General features: G+C 42.9%; 1 protein-coding gene and 1 long non-coding RNA gene across 5 annotated transcripts; one reads left to right on the top strand and one right to left on the bottom strand.

Annotated features, from left to right (window-relative positions):
- The first annotated feature begins 11,500 nt into the window (after nt 1–11,500).
- On the top strand, nt 11,501–19,311 carry LOC125543723 (protein argonaute 4A). 4 transcript variants are annotated; one of them, XM_048707185.1, is made up of 23 exons: nt 11,547–11,652; nt 12,589–12,635; nt 13,749–14,012; nt 14,130–14,335; nt 14,474–14,686; nt 14,808–14,944; nt 15,045–15,142; nt 15,244–15,341; nt 15,519–15,684; nt 15,770–15,886; nt 15,965–16,072; nt 16,163–16,225; nt 16,310–16,423; nt 16,496–16,661; nt 16,778–16,890; nt 16,974–17,111; nt 17,223–17,350; nt 17,451–17,516; nt 17,648–17,711; nt 17,813–17,924; nt 18,018–18,091; nt 18,680–18,806; nt 18,914–19,311. In XM_048707185.1, exons 3-23 carry the CDS (start codon nt 13,749–13,751, stop codon nt 19,090–19,092), a joined length of 2,751 nt encoding a protein of 916 aa, XP_048563142.1. In that variant the 5' UTR covers nt 11,547–11,652; nt 12,589–12,635; the 3' UTR covers nt 19,093–19,311. The 4 variants fall into 4 exon arrangements, with proteins under 4 accessions (XP_048563141.1, XP_048563140.1, XP_048563142.1 ...); XM_048707184.1 differs by having other exon boundaries at nt 11,501–11,652; nt 13,749–14,335; XM_048707183.1 differs by having other exon boundaries at nt 11,502–11,652; nt 12,586–12,635; nt 13,749–14,335.
- Nucleotides 19,209–19,361, bottom strand: LOC125543727. Its single transcript, XR_007298719.1, has 2 exons — nt 19,277–19,361; nt 19,209–19,244 (listed from the first exon to the last, which is right to left on the bottom strand). It is a non-coding gene; the product is annotated as an uncharacterized LOC125543727 (long non-coding RNA).
- Nucleotides 19,362–20,083: the final 722 nt, after the last annotated feature.

Here is a 20,083-nt window from a genome sequence, read left to right on the forward strand (position 1 = left end):
AGGAAACATAACCATCTTTGGTTAACGAGCTAGTCAAGTAGAGGCATACTAGTGACACTCTGTTTGTCTGTGTATTCACACATGTATTATGTTTCCGGTTAATACAATTCTAGCATGAATAATAAACATTTATCATGAAATAAGGAAATACATAATAACTTTATTATTGCCTCTAGGGCATATTTCCTTCATGCTACTCTCTGGTTGAAGTGAAGGTTCTACAACCTCATCAAGTTCTATCTTCCTCCCACTCAATTCTTTCTAGAGAAACTCTTTCTCGAGAAAGGACCTGTTCTTAGCGACAAACACTTTACCCTCAGATCTGAGATAGAAGGTATACCCAATCGTCTTGTTTGGGTATTCTATGAAGATACAATCTTCGCTTTGGGTTCGAGCTTTTCTGACCGAAGCCTATCGACATAAGCATCGTAGCCCCAAACCTTAAGAAACAAGAACTTTGGTTTCTTGCCAAAACCATAGTTCATGCGGTGTCATCTCCACGGACTTAGATGGTGCCCTATTTAAAGTGAATGTAATTGTCTTTAATGCACAACCCCCCAAAATAGCGGTAGATTGGTAAGAGACATCATACACCATATCCAATAAGGTTAGATTACGACGTTCGGACACACCATCATGCTATGGTGTTCCAGGCGGCGTCAATTGTGAAACGATTCCACCTTGTCTTTAGTGATTGCCAAACTCATAACTCAGATACTTTCCCTTTGATCAGATAGAAGGAACTTGATCTTCTTGTTATGATGATTCTCAACTTAACTCTAAAATTGCTTGAACTTTTCAAACATTTCAGACTTATGCTTCATTGAGTAAATATACCCATATCTACTCAATTCACCGGTGAAGGTGAGAAAATAACGATATCCACCGCGTGCGTCAACACTCATCGGACCGCACACATCAACATGTATGATTTCCAATAAGTCACTTGCCAGTTCCATTGTTCCAAAGAACGGGGTTTTAGTCATCTTGCCAAAGAGGCATGGTTCGCATGTGTCAAGTGATTCAAAATCCATTGACTTCAAAAGTCCATTAGCATGGAGGTTCTTTCATGCGCTTTACACCAATATGACCTAAGCAGCAGTGCCACATGAAAGTGGTACTATCATTATCAACTCTACATCTTTTGGCATCAATGTTATGAACATGTGTATAACTACGACCGGGATTCAATAAACCATTCATGTTGGGTGCATGACCATAGAAGGTATTATTCATGTAAAAAGAATAACCATTATTCTCTGACTTAAATGAATAACTGTATTGCAATAAACATGATCTAATCATGTTCATGCTCAACGCAGACACTAATGCAAACAACATTTATCTAGGTTCAACACTAATCCCGGAGGTAGAGGGAGCGTGCGATGGTGATCACATCAACCTTGGAAACACTTCCAACACACATCGTCACCTCACCCATAGCTAGTCTCTGTTAATTTCGTAGCATTTGTTTCGAGTTACCAATATTAGCAACTGAACCAGTATCTAATACCCAGGTGCTACTAGGAGCACTAGTAAGGTACACATCAATAACACACATATATCAAATATACTTTTGTTCAAGTTGACAGCCTTCTTATCTACCAAGTATTTGAGGCAGTTCCACTACCAGTGATCGTTCCCCTAATAGAAGCACTTTGTCTCGGGTTTGGGTTCTTGGGTTTCTTCACTAGAGCGGCAACTGGCTTGCCATTCAAGAAGTTTCCCTTCTTTCCCTTGACCTTCTTTGAAACTAGTGCTCTTGTTAACCATCAACACTTGATGCTCCTTCTTGATTTCTACCTTTACGGCCTTAAGCATGATGAATAGCTCCGGGATTATCTTCCCTTGCATGTTATAGTTCATCACGAAACTCTAGTAGCTTGGTGATAGCGACTGGAGAACTTTTGTCAATCACTCTCTTATCTGGAAGATTAACTCCCACTTGATTCAAGTGATTGAAGTACCCAGACATTCTGAGCACATGCTCATTGGATGAGATATTCTCCTCCATCTTGTAGGCAAAGGTCTTGTCAGAGGTCTCAACCTCTCAACACGGGCATGAGCCTAAAATACCAATTTCAGCTCTTCGAACATCTCATATGTTCTATGGCGTTCAAAACGCTTTTGGAGCCCCGACTCTAAGACGTAAAGCATGGTGCACTAAACTATTAGGTAGTCATCAGAACGTGTCTACCAGATGTTCACAACATCCACAGATGACGCCAGAGGGGTTGGCTCACCGAGCGGTGCATCAAGGACAGAAGCCTTCTGTGTAGCAGTGAGGACAATCCTCAGACTACGGCCCTAATCCGCACAATTTCTTACAATATCTTTCAACTTAGTATTTCTCTAGGAACGTATTAAAACAAAGAGCTAAAGCGTGAGCTATTAATCCACGACATAATTTGCAAAGACAATTTAGACTATGTTCATGATAATTAAGTTCATATAATCAAATTATTCAATGAACTCCCACTCAGATAGGCATTCCTCTAGTTATCTAAGTGATACATGATCCGAATCGACTAGGCCGTGTCCGATCATCACGTGAGACGGACTAGTCATCAACGGTGAACATCTCCATGTTGATCGTATCTACTATACGACTCATGTTCGACCTTTCGGTCTCTCGTGTTCCGAGGCCATGTTTGTACATTCTAGGCTCGTCAAGTCAACCTAAGTGTTTTGCATGTGTAAATCTGGCTTACACCCGTTGTATTCGAACGTTAGAATCTATCACACCCGATCATCACGTGGTGCTTCGAAACAGCGAGCCTTCGCAATGATGCACAGTTAGGGGGAACACTTTCTTGAAATTTTAGTGAGGGATCATCTTATTTATGCTACCGTCGTTCTAAGCAAATAAGATGTAAACATGACAAACATCACATGCAAATCATAAAGTGACATGATATGGCCAATATCATCTTGCGCCTTTGATCTCCATCTTCGAGGCGCGGCATGAACACCATCGTCACGGGAATGACACCATGATCTCCATCATCGTGTCTTCATGAAATTGCCTCGCCAACTATTACTTCTACTACTATGGCTAACAGTTAGCAATAAAGTAAAATAATTACATGGCGTTTTCATTGACACGCAGGTCATAAATAAATTAAGACAACTCCTATGGCTCCTGCCGGTTGTCATACTCATCGACATGCAAGTCGTAATTCCTATTACAAGAACATGATCAATCTCATACATCACATATATCATTCATCACATCCTTTTGGCCATATCACATCACATAGCATACCCTGCAAAAACAAGTTAGACTCCCTCTAATTGTTGTTGCATGTTTTACGTGGCTGCTATGGGTTTCTAGCAAGAATGTTTCTTACCTACGCAAAACCACAACGGTGATATGCCAATTTCTATTTACCCTTCATAAGGACCCTTTTCATCGAATCCGATGTGACTAAAGTGGGAGAGACAGACACCCGCCAGCCACCTTATGCATCAAGTGCATGCCAGTCGGTGGAACCAGTCTCACGTGAGCATACGTGTAAGGTCGGTCTGGGCCGCTTCATCCCACAATGCCACCGGATCAAGATAAGACTAGTAACGGTAAGCAAATTGAACAAATCATCACCCATAACTGCTTTGTGTTCTACTCGTGCATAGAATCTACGCATAGACCTAGCTCATGATGCCACTGTTGGGGAACGTAGCAATAATTCAAAAAATTCCTACGTGCCACCAAGATCAATCTAGGAGATGCTAGCAACGAGAGAGAGGGAGTGCATCTTCATACCCTTGAAGATCGCTAAGCGGAAGCGTTGCAAGAACGCGGTTGGTGGAGTCGTACACGCAGCGATTCAGATCGCAGTCGATCCCGATCTAAGCGCCGAACAACGGCGCCTCCGCGTTCAACACACGTACAACTCGGGGACGTCTCCTCCTTCTTTATCCAGCAAGGGGAGAGGAGAAGTTGAGGGAGAACTCCAACAGCACGACGGCGTGGTGGTGATGGAGCTCGTGGTTCTCCGGCAGGGCTTCGCCAAGCGCTACGGAGGAGGAGGAGGAAGTGTAGGAGAGGGGAGGGGCTGCGCCAGGGGAAGGGTGCGGCTGCCCTCTCTCTTCCTCACTATATATAGGGGGAAGGGGGGAAGAGGAGGTGCCCTAGGGTTCCTTATGGGAGGGGTGGCGGCCACAGGGGAAACCCTAGATGGGTTTGAGCGCCCCCACCCCTAGGAAACTTGCCCCCCAAGCCGGGAGGGGTGGCTGCCCTAGGGGAGGCGCCCCCACCTCTCTAGGTTACGTGAGATGGGGTGGGAGGGGCGCTCAGCCCCTTAGTGGGCTGATTTGCCCCCTCTCCTTGGCCCATAAGGCCCCCAACGCTTGTCGGGGCCTCCGAAACCCCTTTCGGACACGCTGGTCGTCACCCGGTACCCCCGGAACAATTTCGGACTCCAATATCCTTCGTCCAATATATCCATCTTCACCTCCCGACCATTCCGGAACTCCTCGTCACGTCCGGGATCTCATCTGAGACTCCAAACAACCTTTGGTAACCACATACTATTTCCCATAACAACTCTAGCGTCACCGAACCTTGAGTGTGTAGACCCTACGGGTTCGGGAACCATGCAGACATGACCGATACATCTCTCCGGCCAATAACCAATAGTGGGGTCTGGATACCCATATTGGCTCCTGATGTCTACTACACAACCTTCTTCTTGTAGACGTTGTTGGGCCTCCAAGTGCAGAGGTTTGTCGGACAGTAGCAAATTTCACTCAAGTGGATGACCTAAGGTTTATCAATCCGTAGGAGGTGTAGGATGAAGATGGTCTCTCTCAAGCAACCCTGCAACCAAATAACAAAGAGTCTCTTGTGTCCCCAACACACCCAATACAATGGTAAATTGTATAGGTGCACTAGTTCGGCGAAGAGATGGTGATACAAGTGCAATATGGATGATAGATAAAGGTTTTTGTAATCTGAAAATATAAAAACAGCAAGGTAACTAATGATAAAAGTGAGCACAAACGGTATTGCAATGCGTTGAAACAAGGCCTAGGGTTCATACTTTCACTAGTGCAAGTTCTCTCAACAATAATAATATAATTGGATCACATAACTATCCCTCAACATGCAACAAAGAGTCACTCCAAAGTCACTAATAGCGGAGAACAAACGAAGAGATTATGGTAGGGTACGAAACCACCTCAAAGTTATTCTTTCCAATCAATCCGTTGGGCTATTCCTATAGGTGTCACAAACAGCCCTAGAGTTCGTACTAGAATAACACCTTAAGACACAAATCAACCAAAACCCTAATGTCACCTAGATACTCCAATGTCACCTCAAGTATCCGTGGGTATGATTATACGATATGCATCACACAATCTCAGATTCATCTATTCAACCAACACATAGAACCTCAAAGAGTGCCCCAAAGATTCTACCGGAGAATCACGATGAAAACGTGTCCCAACCCCTATGCATAGGTTCATGGGCGGAACCCGCAAGTTGATCACCAAAACATACATCAAGTGAATCACGTGATATCCCATTGTCACCACAAATACGCACGGCAAGACATACATCAAGTGTTCTCAAATCTTTAAAGACTCAATCCGATAAGATAACTTCAAAGGGCAAACTCAATCCATTACAAGAGAGTAGAGGGGGAGAAACATCATAAGATCCAACTATAATAGCAAAGCTCGCGATACATCAAGATCGTACCACCTCAAGAACATGAGAGAGAGAGAGATCAAACACATAGCTACTGGTACATACCCTCAGCCCCGAGGGAGAGCTACTCCCTCCTCGTCATGGAGAGCACAGGGATGATGAAGATGGCCACCGAAGAGCAGTTCCCCCTCCGGCAGGGTGCCGGAACGGGTCTAGATTGGCTTTCGATGGCTACGGAGGCTTCTGGCGGCGGAACTCCCGATCTATTGTGCTCCCCGATCGTTTTAGGGTATATGGATATATATAGGCAGAAGAAATACGTCAGGGGAGCCACGAGGGGCCCACGAGGGTGGAGGGCGCGCCATAGGGGGGTGGGCGCGCCCCCTGCCTCGTGGCTCCCTTTTTTCTTTCCTGACGTGCACTCCAAGTCTATCGGGTAGCTTTCCTTCCAAAAATAACTTCTCCAGAAGGTTTCATTCCGTTTAGACTCCGTTTGATATTCCTTTTCTTCGAAACACTGAAACAAGGGGAAAAACAGGAACTGGCACTGGGCTCTGGGTCAATAGGTTAGTCCCAAAAATAATATAAAAGTGGATAATAAAGCCCAATAATGTTCAAAACAGAAGATAATATAGCATGGAGCAATCAAAAATTATAGATACGTTGGAGACGTATCAGCTCCCACATGTTCCACGATGATCTCATCGGATGAACCACGATGTCGGGGATTCAATCAATCCTGTATGCAATTCCCTTTGTCTATCGGTATGTTACTTGCCCAAGATTCGATCGTCGATATCGCCATACCTCGTTCAATCTTGTTACTGGCAAGTCTCTTTACTCGTTTCGTAACGCATGATCCCGTGGCTAACTCCTTAGTCACATTGAGCTCATTATGATGATGCATTACCGAGTGGGCCCAGAGATACCTCTCTGTCATACGGGGTGACAAATCCCAGTCTCGATTCGTGCCAACCCAACAGACACTTTCGGAGATACCTATAGTGCACCTTTATAGCCACCCAGTTACGTTGTGACGTTTTGTACACCCAAAGCATTCCTACGGTATCCGGGAGTTGCACAATCTCATGGTCTAAGGAAATGATACTTGACATTAGAAAAGCTTTAGCAAACGAACTACACGATCTTGTGCTACGCTTAAGATTGGGTCTTGTCCATCACATCATTCTCCTAATGATGTGATCCCGTTAACAATGACATCCAATGTCCATGGTCAGGAAACCATGACCATCTATTGATCAACGAGCTAGTCAACTAGAGGCTTACTAGGGACATATTACGATCTATGTATTCACACATGTATTACGGTTTCCGGTTGATACAATTATAGCATGAACAATAGACAATTATCATGAACAAGGAAATATAATAATAACCATTTTATTATTGCCTCTAGGGCATATTTCCAACACAGAGGAACACTTTGTGTGCTACCAAACGTCACAACGTAACTGGGTGATTATAAAGGTTCTCTACAAGTGTCTCTGATGGTACTTGTTGAGTTGGCATAGATCAAGATTAGGATTTGTCACTCCGATTGTCGGAGAGGTATCTCTGGGCCCTCTAGGTAATACACATCACTATAAGCCTTGCAAGCAATACAACTAATGAGTTAGTTGCGGGATAGTGTATTACGGAACGAGTAGAGAGACTTGCCGGTAACAAGATTGAACTAGGTATTGGGATACCGACGATCGAATCTCGGGCAAGTAACTTACCGATGACAAAGAGAACAACGTATAGTGTTATGCGGTTTGACTGATAAAGATCTTCGTAGAATATGACCAATATGAGCATCCAGGTTCCGCTATTGGTTATTTATCAGAGACATGTCTCGGTCATGTCTACATAGTTCTCGAACCCGTAGGGTCCGCACGCTTAAAGTTATGTGACGATTGGTTTTATGAGTTTATATGTTTCAATGTACCGAAGGTAGTTCGGAGTCCCGGATATGATCACGGACATGACAAGGAGTCTCGAAATGGTCGAGACATAAAGATTGATATATTGGAAGCCTACATTTGGACATCGGAAGAGTTCCGGGTGAAATCGGGATTTTACCGGAGTACTAGAGGGGTTACCGGAACCCCCGGGGGCTAATGGGCCTTGTTGGGCCACAAGGGAAAGAGAGAGGGGCTGGCCTAGGGCAGGCAACGCGCCCCCTCCCTCTGGTCCGAATTGGACTAGGAGAGGGGGGGGGCGCCCCCCTTACCTTATTTTTCTTCCCCTTCCTTTCCCCCTCCTAGTGGGAGTAGGATTCCTCCTACTCCTACTAGGAGGAGGATTCCTCCTCCTGGCGCACCAACAAGGGCCGGTTGGCCTCCCCCTTGCTCGTTTATATACAGGGGCAGGGGGCACCTCTAGACACACAAGTTGATCACAAAGATCTCTCCCAACCGTGTGCGTTGCCCCCCTCCACCATAATCCACCTCGGTCATACTGTAGCGGTGTTTAGGCGAAGCCCTGCTGCGGTAGCTTCATCAACATCGTCACCACGCCGTCGTGCTGACGAAACTCTTCCCCGAGCTCTACTGGATCGTGAGTTCGCGGGACGTCACCGAGCTGAACGTGTGCTTAACGCGGAGGTGCCGTACGTTCGGTATTGAGGATCGATCGATCGTGAAGACGCACGACTACATCAACCGCGTTGTCATAACGCTTCCGCTTAACGGTATACAAGGGTACGTGGACAACACTCTCCCCTCTCATTGCTATGCATCACCATGATCCTGCGTGTGCGTAGGAATTTTTTTGAAATTACTACGTTTCCCAACACTTACACCACCAACAAACACTCCTCTGGCCACGAGGGAACATCCGTGAATCCGAGGTTCGTCATCGTTGATTCTCAAGTCGTGGCCATCTATCTCGACACTCACCCCTTACTTTTTTCATCATGTCTTCCCACCATGGAATAAGATGCCACACACCCTCTTCAATCTCATTTGAACTTGTGTTGATCTACCGGATTAGAGGGGTTCGCTCGGTAAGATTGAGTAGAGAGCACTTTCCATATAATTTTTTATTACATGACTTGTCATCATCATCTAAAGTATGAAACCACCCAAGGTCTAATGTAATCAAATAGTAGAGTCGAAGGTTCTCATTGTTGTGTTAGAGTTACTTTTATGTTGGCGCAGTCTTGATTTAGTGTATCTTATAAAGTAATATATGCAGTCACATGAAGCATATTTGTAACGCAAATTCTAGGGGACTATGCCATTTAAACAAAAACAAAATTTTGTGCGGCGCAATAAATTGTTTGTGCCTTTTTGTCTTGTTTTTGGTGTATTATCTATGCGATGTACTTTGCCATACATAAATTCTAGTTTTGTTGGTGCTACAATTGCGCGTGACACACTATTGGCTTGAGGTTCTATGCAACACTTGTAAACATAAGTTGTAATGCAACTTAAAATTAATGTGAACGGTTCAAGTATGGTGATCACCTATCACACTCATCAGTGGCCTCGTTACAAATGTAAGCAGTTATTGGAAGGTTTTATTTATTCTTAAAACACACATGTAGAACAATATGCTAACTCAAGCACTACCATTCTTACTTCAACCTATAGTTGACTATCGTTTATGACATGTATAAAAGTAAGATTTAACACCATATAGAAGTGTCAATATAATTTTGGACGCGTTGTTTTTTTCTAGAGCATTAGGTTTTCAGCTCCATATCAACCGAAACGATGCTAGCTTTGAGTAATGCATATTTTAACTTATTCACATTTCTTCTATAAGTCATAATGTTTTCTTATTTCATCTGTATGTTTTGACTTTGATGCTTCTATGTTAAACTCATTGATCATGGAGAAGTTACTTTGGTCATTAACTTTTATGACACCACACTGAGATTTAATGCTAGAATTGCAATTTAAAAAAAAGCCAGATGGTAAGTCACATGATATAGTGATTCTTATATGTTTGACCTTACATATTTTATGAAAAACAAAAGGAACATAAATGCCAAACATTGGAAACATGAAATTGAACCAGGAATAAATTCAATAAGATATCCGTAATATAACCTTGTTAAAAATCGCGTGGGAAATAATTCTCGTCAGTGCATGGTGCATTGTCATCCCAGTTGAGACCCCGATTTACCCCTCATTAAACTTTCACACTACTACTTTACATACCCTCTTAATTTGTCCCAAAATGATTTGCCGCACCAACAAAATATACATAAACAAATAAAAACATATGTATTTAAAAAGAATAACAAGAATAAAATAATAAATATTTTTGCTGGGAAAGCAGTAATAAAACCACATCATTTTGCCCTAAAAAAGTGTGCATGCAACGCAATCGTCGTAGTCACACTAGAAATCTCAATTTATCACTCACCAAACCTTCACATAAAACATTACAAATGTCTCCACTTTATCCAAATTGAATAAATCCATGGGCCAAGTTTCTCTGCTACGATCCATCGGCCAAGTTTCTCTGCTACAATCCATCGGCCAAATTTCATTGCATGCATCTTTGGAAGTAAATAAAAGTAACATAAATAGTATACAATAGAAGCAGGAGCAAAACCATAAGGAGACATTAAAGCTCTTCCAACAAAGGGTCAACGTGAGAGCATTCTGAGCTATCACATTCAAATCCATTTACCACCCACCAAACCTTGACGTAATTACTTTACAAATCCTCTCTATTTTCTCAAAATGAATTGAATCCCCAAACAAGCAAAAAAAAATAAAAATAAAATCAAATTTCCGCTGCAGGGACTGACCTAGTGGGGTTCCATGGATGCCATGGCACCCCCTCCTAAAACGCAAAACAATATATACCACATACTTAACGCTGGCGGTCTAACATTTTAAAGTCCATCCTGAGATTATTTGTTAGAAAAATTGCGATGATATATCTAGATTTTTTTTGCAGTATATTTTTTTTAGAAAATTTGAATCGTTTTACTGAAGTAAACGGAGACGATCCTAGTTTTATGACCCGAGATCCTCCACTAGTCGCGGCAATAATCACATCCGATTTTTTTTTTTTAGGAAGCAATAATCACCTCCGATTTGAAACGTCCTTTTTCCGGAGGCTCGCCTCTACTCTACCACTCACGTGCCGAACGCAGGGCCCATTCGTCGGGAGAGAAGAAGGGATGCGAGCTGTCGCGTAGTAGTACTAGCAGCAGCAGCAGGGGAGGGAGTACTGTGGGCAGGTGGCAGCAATGGAGATGGTAATTTACCAACCGCCCTTTATTGATGCGGCTCAAAGGCATTGCCCAAAATCACCCGGCCAGCACGGCGCGCCACTGCAACTACGTACTGCTACCCAGGACGACGCTTGCTTGTACTTGTACGCGCGTTGAACGCACCCGGCCCACATGCACCGGCGCCAAACGTGTCATTGCATCGAGCGCTCCGCTACGCACCGGTGCATGGACCGGGCGCACCTCACGGACCCCATCGCAAGGCTGGCCGCAGCCTCCTTTAACCCGGGGAGCGGAAGGGGAGTCGTGGTGGGTGTGGATATCTGGGAGAGGCTTCCCGGCCGTGGGGAAAACGGCCCGACACGTAAAACCACACCCAACACGATGACCTCTCGGGCCCACGGGCCTCGGGCCCGCGGCGTCAGTGAGGTACCCGTGACGGCATCTGTGGAACGAAAACCCCGCACCAGGGGAAGTGGGCGGGGCAGCACGGGACGCGCCTGACGCCAACGCAGCCCGCCGAGTTCCCCTGGCCCCACGCGTCCGGCCCGGATCGACGCTCCCACCCGACGGACGGCCGCGATGCGTGCGACGCATAGATGGCAAGCGTCCGTCCGTTTTTACCTTCCTGCCCTTCCCTCCTCTGCTACAAGAAGAGGGGGCCGGTCCCGGGGCTGGGGCACTGTCTAGGGGAGTGTTGTTCGAGGAGAGGGGAGGGGGAGAGACGAGAAGGGGAACGGAAAAGAAAGCCAAGCCCTCTCTCGCGGAGGCCAACGGCGAGGCTTCCTCCCTTGCTCCCTCGGTAATGGACAAATCTAGGGTTCTTGTCCTGTAGTAGATTAGATCGTCCTTCTCCTCGCGTTCTTGGTCGCCGCTTTCGTTCGCCGGATTTCTTGGACGGGGGTTTATTTTCCCCTCCTCTGTTCTTCTTCTTCTCTTTTTCCTTGGATCTTTTTTTCCCGGCGGAGGTCATGCATTTGTGTGCATGTTCCCCAAGGCGTTGGATTTGGGATTAGGTTCCGTTCGCCCGCGTTCTCGGCGTGTTTTGTGGGGTTTTGAGCCCTTTTCTTCTTTCATTTATTTTTAGTCCAAGTATATGATATGTGCCACCGGTTCTCCCTTCCGGGGTTCTCGTTTGGCCCTTAATCTGTTCATCTTCTCTTGGTATTTATTTTTCCACCGTCTTTTGTTTGTAATAATCTCTATATATGTGTAGGGTTTTTCGTTTTGCTTCTTGTCCTATGTCAGAGGACATCTTTATTTTTTCAAAAAAAATCCAGCTTTTGGGGGTTTTCTTTCGACTGAAAGAAATACTGGGGTGCTCTGCCAGAGGCAGTTAAAGTGTAGGGTTTTTCGTTTTGCTTCTTGTATGTGCTATGCCTGAGGACAGTTTCTTTTTTCCTCTAAAAAGGAACTTTTGGGGTTTTCTTTTCAGCGGAAGAAATTCTGGGGTTTTTCAGAGGTTTCTCCTGGGAAAAAATACTTCTTTTCCCCCTTGGTTCGGTCTAGTCCTGGGTACCATTACTGAGTATTTAGATGCTTTCTTTATATGTTTATAATTGGGGCATTTTGCTTGGAATTTTGCATCTCTGTTCCCATGGAGGCAAGGGGAAATATGTCTTCTTTTTGTGCCTTGTGCCTTTCTCTCTGGAATTTTTTTGTCTTTCTGCCAATCTCTCATGTATTCCTACACTTTATCACTGTCAGATGGCTTACTTAACTTGTTTGTGTGCAGCAGATCAGTTCAGCGGTTCGGCTCCTCGGGACCATTGTTGGTTCGCTGAAGTAAGTAAACTCTGTTTTATGTTTTTTCTGTTTTATAATCCTTGTGCTCTCAGAAGGACCTGCTATATGAGTTTCCCATGTTAATATCGCTAATGCCTAAGAGATGTTAGTCCTAGTTACGTTTGTGAGGTACCTCTTTATTGTTTTGCCCTACCTGATGTGATAGCAGTTGTCCAATTTGCATGCTTGGTCATTACCATCCTGTATAAGCATGTACTTTTGTACGAGCATCTTTTACCTATTCCCTCACTGGAATGACCTTATCTCATTATAACAAGAAGGAAGAATGTTGTTAATCCCGTCAGGAAAGTAGTACCATTTTTATTTGCTTTAAACTATTATGATTAAAATATAATTGGCCAGCTTACATCTAATTATATATTATATGGAATGGAAGGAAAGCGAGAGATGCTTCCTTTTGTGCCTTTGTACTCCCTCTGTTTCTTTTTAGTCTGCATATAAGGTTTGGGCAAAGTCAAGCTTTGTAAAATTTGACTAACTTTATATTAAAAAATATCAACATTCACAATATGAAATCAATAATATCAGATACATTTCATACTATATAGTTTTAGTATTATAGATGTTCATATTTTTTTATATAAATTTGGTCAAATTTTATGTAGTTTGACTTCGACTAAATTTTATACTTGGAGTAAAAAGAAAGGGAGGGAGTACTTTGAATTTATGTTTTTTGCTATGTATATTCCTTGTTTGTTCCTAATTAAGATTTTCTTTCAATAAACATAAGATACTTAATTATTTGGTTTGTTAATATAATCTGTGTACCATTCATGAGTCTGTAGTGTCAACATTGTTGTTTTCTTATGTTGGTCTGTTGATATATATGCCTATTGTGGATTCACCAGCCTTGTTAGGTCTACTTGTCACCTCTGTTTCCTTGGATTAACTGAAAAATGGTTTCTTTATGTGCCCTTTCATACTTGATTTGTTAAGTTGTGCCATAGAACTTACATACTACCTCTTGTACCACCTGTGTTGGTCTGTTAGATAACTTGTTTAACTTGTTTTTATGCAAAGCTTCTGCTTGACTGTTAAGTTGTACAATTTGTACTTGTAATGTTGGAAGCTGATTAACTGATGTACTGTCAGATGGAGTCACACGGAGAGGACCTGCCACCACCACCACCACTCCCGCCAAATGCAGAGCCGATAAAAGCTCAGTCGGCTGATGACTTGCCACCACCACCACCCCTGCCGCCTATCAAACCTGAAGAAGCAAAGAAGATCTCAAAGCCTAAGAGGGCCCTGATTGCTCGTCCTGGTTTTGGCAAGAGGGGAAATCCTATACAGCTTGTGACAAATCATTTCAAAGTCTCGTTGAAGACGACAGACGAGTTCTTCCATCATTACTATGTATGCCTCTATCCTTGTTTACTTTGTTGTATGCCTCTATCCTCATTTACTTTGATTGTTGTTGAATTCCTTGTGCTACCATCTAATGTCATTCCTCTGTTGTTTAATTGGATGCAGGTAAATCTGAAGTATGAAGATGACAGGCCTGTTGATGGAAAAGGTGTTGGTAGAAAAGTCATTGATAAGCTTGCTCAGACTTATCCATCGGAACTAGCTCATAAAGACTTTGCCTATGATGGTGAAAAGAGTCTTTTTACCATTGGTGCCCTCCCACAAATTAACAATGAGTTTGTTGTGGTTCTTGAAGATGTTTCCAGTGGAAAGTAATTAACTCTCTCTGCCCTGGTCCAGTATTGTCTTTTGCTGTTACTATGTCTACTTGCATGTAACTTTCTTGCTTTTAGGTTGTCTTTTGTTGTTACTATGCCTTGTTGTTGCTCATGTAACTCTGTTGCTTGTAGGACTCCTGCAAATGGCAGCCCTGGAAACGACAGTCCAGACAAGAAGAGAGTGAAAAGGCCATATCAGACTAAAACCTTCAAGGTGGAGTTGAGCTTTGCTGCTAGAATCCCCATGAGTGCTATTGCAATGGCACTCAAAGGCCAGGAATCAGAGCACACGCAAGAAGCCATTCGGGTTATTGATATCATATTAAGACAACACTCTGCCAAACAGTATGTTTGTTTCTATGTACTTCTGAATCCTAACTTACTGTTCTTGAGTATTGTTCTCAGTGTTGATATTCCATGGTAAATCTTTTCTAATTTCCTTGTGTATATTTCTTTGTGTTTGCAGGGGCTGCCTGTTAGTCCGCCAGTCATTTTTTCACAACAATCCTTCAAACTTTGTGGACTTGGGTGGGGGTGTGATGGGCTGCCGAGGTTTCCACTCAAGCTTTCGAGCCACACAGAGCGGGCTTTCTCTTAATATTGGTATGCTTGTTGTCAATGAGTGCAGTTCTGTATATAATCTTGTGACAGCATTTTAAATTAGGTGACAGTTCATATTTACAGCTACTGCTTAATTGTGCAGATGTTTCTACAACAATGATTGTGAAACCTGGCCCTGTTGTCGATTTTCTGCTGGCCAACCAGAAGGTTGACCACCCTAATAAAATTGATTGGGCTAAGGTAAGATTTCTCCTTAACTTGCTTGTGAAAACCATTGATCATATATATCTAAATGTGTATGTATCTCTGTAGATATATCTAATCCTTTTTTGTTTTGGTAGGCCAAGCGTGCACTTAAGAATTTAAGGATAAAAACAAGCCCAGCAAATACAGAATACAAGATTGTTGGTTTGAGTGAGAGGAATTGTTATGAACAAATGTAAGTGAGTATATCGCCATTTGTTGTATGTAAGTGGCGCTTAATTAATTGTTTGGACTTGTTGCATGGCATCTGTGCATTGTAGATTTTATTGAGACAGCTATTTAGATGCTTTTAAGTTTCATGCAGCTTTCATTATTTTTATATAACTGCTTTGTGATTCTTATGCCTATCTAGGTTTTCCCTCAAGCAAAGGAATGGTGGGAATGGTGACCCTGAAGCAATAGAAATATCTGTTTATGATTACTTTGTGAAGAACCGTGGCATTGAGCTGAGGTACTCTGGTGATTTCCCTTGTATAAATGTTGGGAAACCTAGGCGGCCAACATATTTTCCCATTGAGGTTTGATTTGACTATTCCTGTAATTTATATTCTTGGTTGTGCCTTATTTGTGCAATTCCCTGATGAATCTATCTATGTTTGCCAGCTCTGCCAGCTGGTGCCTTTACAAAGGTATACCAAATCTTTGAGTACCCTACAAAGATCATCTCTTGTTGAGAAGTCCAGGCAGAAGCCTCAAGAGAGGATGTCAGTTTTGTCTGATGTGAGTGGCGTATTTATTCTGTCTCAATACCTAGTTGTAGGTTTGTTATTAACTGTTTCATCAATGTCAATTTGGCAGGTACTGAAACGCAGCAGCTATGATACAGAACCCATGTTGAAGGCATGTGGAATTTCGATAGCTCAGGGCTTTACACAGGTGGCTGGTAGGGTACTGCAGGCCCCCAAGGTCAGTCACAACTAACTGCTCCATATCTTATTTAGTCATCGTTTGTGCTTGTGAAATCCTTATGCATCCTTATTGAATCCTGTAATGTAGCTCAAAGCTGGAAATGGTGAAGATATTTTCACAAGGAATGGACGTTGGAATTTCAACAACAAGGTCAGCTTGTTTTGACTGCATTCTGTGTCTACTCTTTTATCCTGCATGTTTTCAATCATAACTTTGCTAGTCATGCTTCTGCAGAGGCTTGCTAGAGCTTGTGTGGTGGACAGATGGGCAGTTGTAAACTTTTCGGCTAGGTGTAACACCATGAACCTTGTCAATGACCTCATCAAGTGTGGGGGCATGAAGGGCATTGTAGGTTTTCCATTAACCTAACTACACATTTTCTGAAATGTTTTTGTACTCACTCTTTTTTAAAATTTGCAGACAGTAGAAAAACCTCATATTGTAATTGAAGAGAATGGTTCAATGAGACGTGCACCTGCTCCAAAAAGGGTTGAGGATATGTTTGAGCAAGTGAAGTCTAAGCTTCCTGGGGCTCCGAAGTTTCTCTTGTGTATTCTTGCTGAGAGGAAGAACTCAGATGTTTATGGTTGGTTCTAGAAATTCTTAATTGCATCCCTTAAATAAGTTTAGGACAATCATCTGTATCATCTTCAATAAGTTTAGTACAATCATCTGTATCATCTGGTTATTTTTCTTTTGTAGGTCCATGGAAGCGAAAATGCCTTGCTGACTTTGGGATTGTCACTCAATGTGTGGCCCCAACAAGGGTCAATGACCAATATCTGACAAATGTTCTGCTGAAGATCAATGCAAAAGTTTGTGCCTCCCCCACGTCTAATTCTTATTGTAACAGTGCTTACATTATTGTCTTCTTTGTACTAATCCTTTTTCTAATCAGCTTGGTGGAATGAACTCACTACTACAAATTGAAATGTCCCCAAGTATACCTCTTGTATCAAAGGTCCCAACTCTCATCTTGGGAATGGATGTGTCCCATGGATCCCCTGGACAGTCTGATATACCGTCCATTGCAGCAGTACGCTACTAAATTTACTCTGCATTATAGTACTTCCAAATCTAAGATAACACTAGTAAGCCCAAATCTAAGATACCTATTATGTGATGTCTGTTTCCATTTTGATTATAGGTTGTTGGTTCTCGGGAATGGCCTCTTGTCTCGAAATATAGGGCTTCAGTGCGCTCGCAGTCACCAAAGCTCGAAATGATAGATTCATTGTTCAAGCCACAAGGAACTGATGATGATGGCCTTGTTCGGTAAGATATTTTTTTGTTTTTTGTTCAGTCGTCCATACAAATGTGCTATGGTGGTTCTCTTGATGTTCTCTTTTCCTGTTGCTATTCCGGACTGTTTCAGGGAGTGTCTCATTGACTTCTACACCAGTTCTGGAAAAAGGAAACCAGATCAGATCATCATCTTCAGGTTTGTCATACTTCCTAAATAACTACTTGCAAATGTCAGTGGTCAGTATTGGAGACATACCAGGGTCGTTCAGTTGTATAGAATGGTTGCCTGATTTTCTTGAGGAAATGTTGATCTCTTCTTCATTACAGGGATGGTGTTAGTGAGAGCCAGTTTAATCAGGTGCTGAACATTGAATTGGATCAAATAATTGAGGTACTGTTCATGTGGTTCTAGTTGGGCTCATATTATACTGTACATGAGTATCTCATTCATCTATTGCACAACTGACTTGGTGTTTATTGTATTTGGTGCAGGCCTGCAAGTTCTTGGATGAAAATTGGAACCCCAAGTTCACGCTGATTGTTGCTCAGAAAAATCACCACACCAAGTTCTTCATACCTGGATCTCCTGACAATGTCCCTCCAGGTAACATACACCACTTGTCTGCTGTATTCTATCCCATGATAATGTCAAATTGTTCCATAATAATACTAATGTTTGAATGTTGCCATTCCACAGGCACTGTTGTAGATAATGCAGTCTGCCATCCAAGGAATTATGACTTCTACATGTGCGCTCATGCTGGAATGATTGTAAGTATTCTCTCTGGTGCATCATATTTGCTTGTGATATAAAGGCTAAAAGTTTTTGATCCATCTGTCTGCTCTAGTGCTGGTTGTCTGTGATTTATGCCATTTTCTACTGAATAGAGACAAAAAATTGGAAGTTTGGTAGTTCCCTTGATCAGTTGATACTGACCCTCCTGTCACCTTTGTTAATGGCACCTTGTTGGAACCCCAAGTTATGCACCTTGTTGGAACCATCACTGATTTACCATGATAGTTTGTGAATATTTTTTTGAAGTGTTCAAGATTTTGTAAGAGTAATCACTTTGTGGTTGATGCATTTATATAGCATATGATAAGTACAGTACAGTATGATGTAAAACTCTGGTCAGTGGGACAATTTTAATATCTTATTTGTGTAAGTTGTTATTGGATCATATGCATTACTTTATCCAGCTCTTTTTGCATCCTGGGCATGTCAAATCTTACTTGAATGACTTGCAAGTTTTGGTTAGGCCTGGCTTTCAGTTGTATTTTTGTTGCTTGTACCATCGTGACCATTTCCAGTTTGTTGTCGTGTAGACTTGATAAGCTAATCTTATTTGTGTGTTGCAGGGGACTACAAGGCCAACACACTACCATATCCTGCATGATGAGATACACTTTGCTGCGGATGACCTGCAGGATCTTGTGCACTCGCTCTCATATGTGTACCAAAGGAGCACGACAGCCATATCAGTTGGTGAGTTTTGCACTAATGTGCTTGTTCTTGCATCTGCAAAGTTTCCAACTGTTGTTAGTCTTGTGAACCCTGCGCTGATTTTGCAACCTTGTTGTGCTTCCTTGCAGTTTCTCCAATCTGCTATGCACATCTTGCGGCTGCTCAGGTGGCGCAGTTCATAAAGTTTGATGAGATGTCTGAGACGTCGTCGAGCCAGGGCGGTGGCCACACCTCTGCCGGCAGCGCTCCCGTGCAGGAGCTGCCTCGCCTCCATGAGAAAGTCCGCAGCAGCATGTTCTTCTGCTGAGCCAGCCAGCCAGCCGCACTTCCGCGTTCCAACTTTTGGTGATGCGCTTGGTTATCTAGTACTAGTAGTATGTAGTAGTGGCCTGTTATGGCCTGTTGGACTCGTGGGATGTTGTGTTCCTAAGCTGGTTGCCGCACTTGGTGCCTCAGAACCTTTGAATCCTGTCAGGGTGCTGCAGTTGAACCTTTACTATCGAACCATCTAATTTGTTGCTTTCCATCTCTCTGCTTGCTGAGTTTGACTTTCCTTTTCTTGCACTTGGAAAGTTCGTTTGCACTTTGTTTGTCTTCCATATTTAAGGAAACGGTTACAGAACAAGGAAATCACAGTGAAGTGGTATGCAGCCATCAACGCAAGGAAGAGTTTGACCCTATGCTATGCTTGAATACCAATTTGATTCTTTCTCTTATGTAGACGATTGAGGATTTGGCAGTGTTCAAGGAGGCAGGGCAAAAAAATTAATCTTTGGGGGGTGGCCGAAAGTTGTGTGCAAAGAGTGTTGGCGACAATGAAAGATGTTGGGGCTGCATAAAAGTAGAAAGTAAACATAAAATCACATCTTTCACTTGCCTAAAAACAAGAAAGAATTAAGTACAACGAACCAGAGTTTCTCCTGTACGTTCTTCCTGAGAAGAGGAAGAACTGTGACATAGGGTTTGCTCTTTTAATGCCTACCTGGCATCAAGCCTTTTTTCTTCTTGTCAGACCATGGAAGCGCGGATGCCTTGCACGGTATGGTATTTTGACGCGATGCTTGGTTCCTCCTGCCAACGTCAAAGATCAGTACCTCACAAATGTGCTGCTAAAGATAAATGCCAAGGTTTGCAGTGTGATCTGCATTGCCATCTTCAGTATACCACATAATTTGGATTTCTTTTAGCTGAACAACTGGATGCTTTGCTTTTGTGTTGTGCTGCCAATCAGCTCAGCTTGGCGGGTTGAATTCATTGCTGAAAAATGAAACAACCTGTGCTATTCCTCATGTCTCGAG

The sequence above is a fragment of the Triticum urartu genome, chromosome 3 (assembly GCF_003073215.2).
Source record: "Triticum urartu cultivar G1812 chromosome 3, Tu2.1, whole genome shotgun sequence".
Classification (NCBI taxonomy): domain Eukaryota; kingdom Viridiplantae; phylum Streptophyta; class Magnoliopsida; order Poales; family Poaceae; genus Triticum; species Triticum urartu.

Coding starts and splice junctions, on each gene's coding strand:
- LOC125543723 (XM_048707182.1), top strand. CDS start 12,387: ATGCTTTCTTTATATGTTTATAATTGGGGCATTTTGCTTGGAATTTTG. Junction 12,636..13,748: donor ACCATTGTTGGTTCGCTGAA/GTAAGTAAACTC, acceptor ATGTACTGTCAG/ATGGAGTCACACGGAGAGGA. Junction 16,891..16,973: donor TGCTGAAGATCAATGCAAAA/GTTTGTGCCTCC, acceptor TTTTCTAATCAG/CTTGGTGGAATGAACTCACT.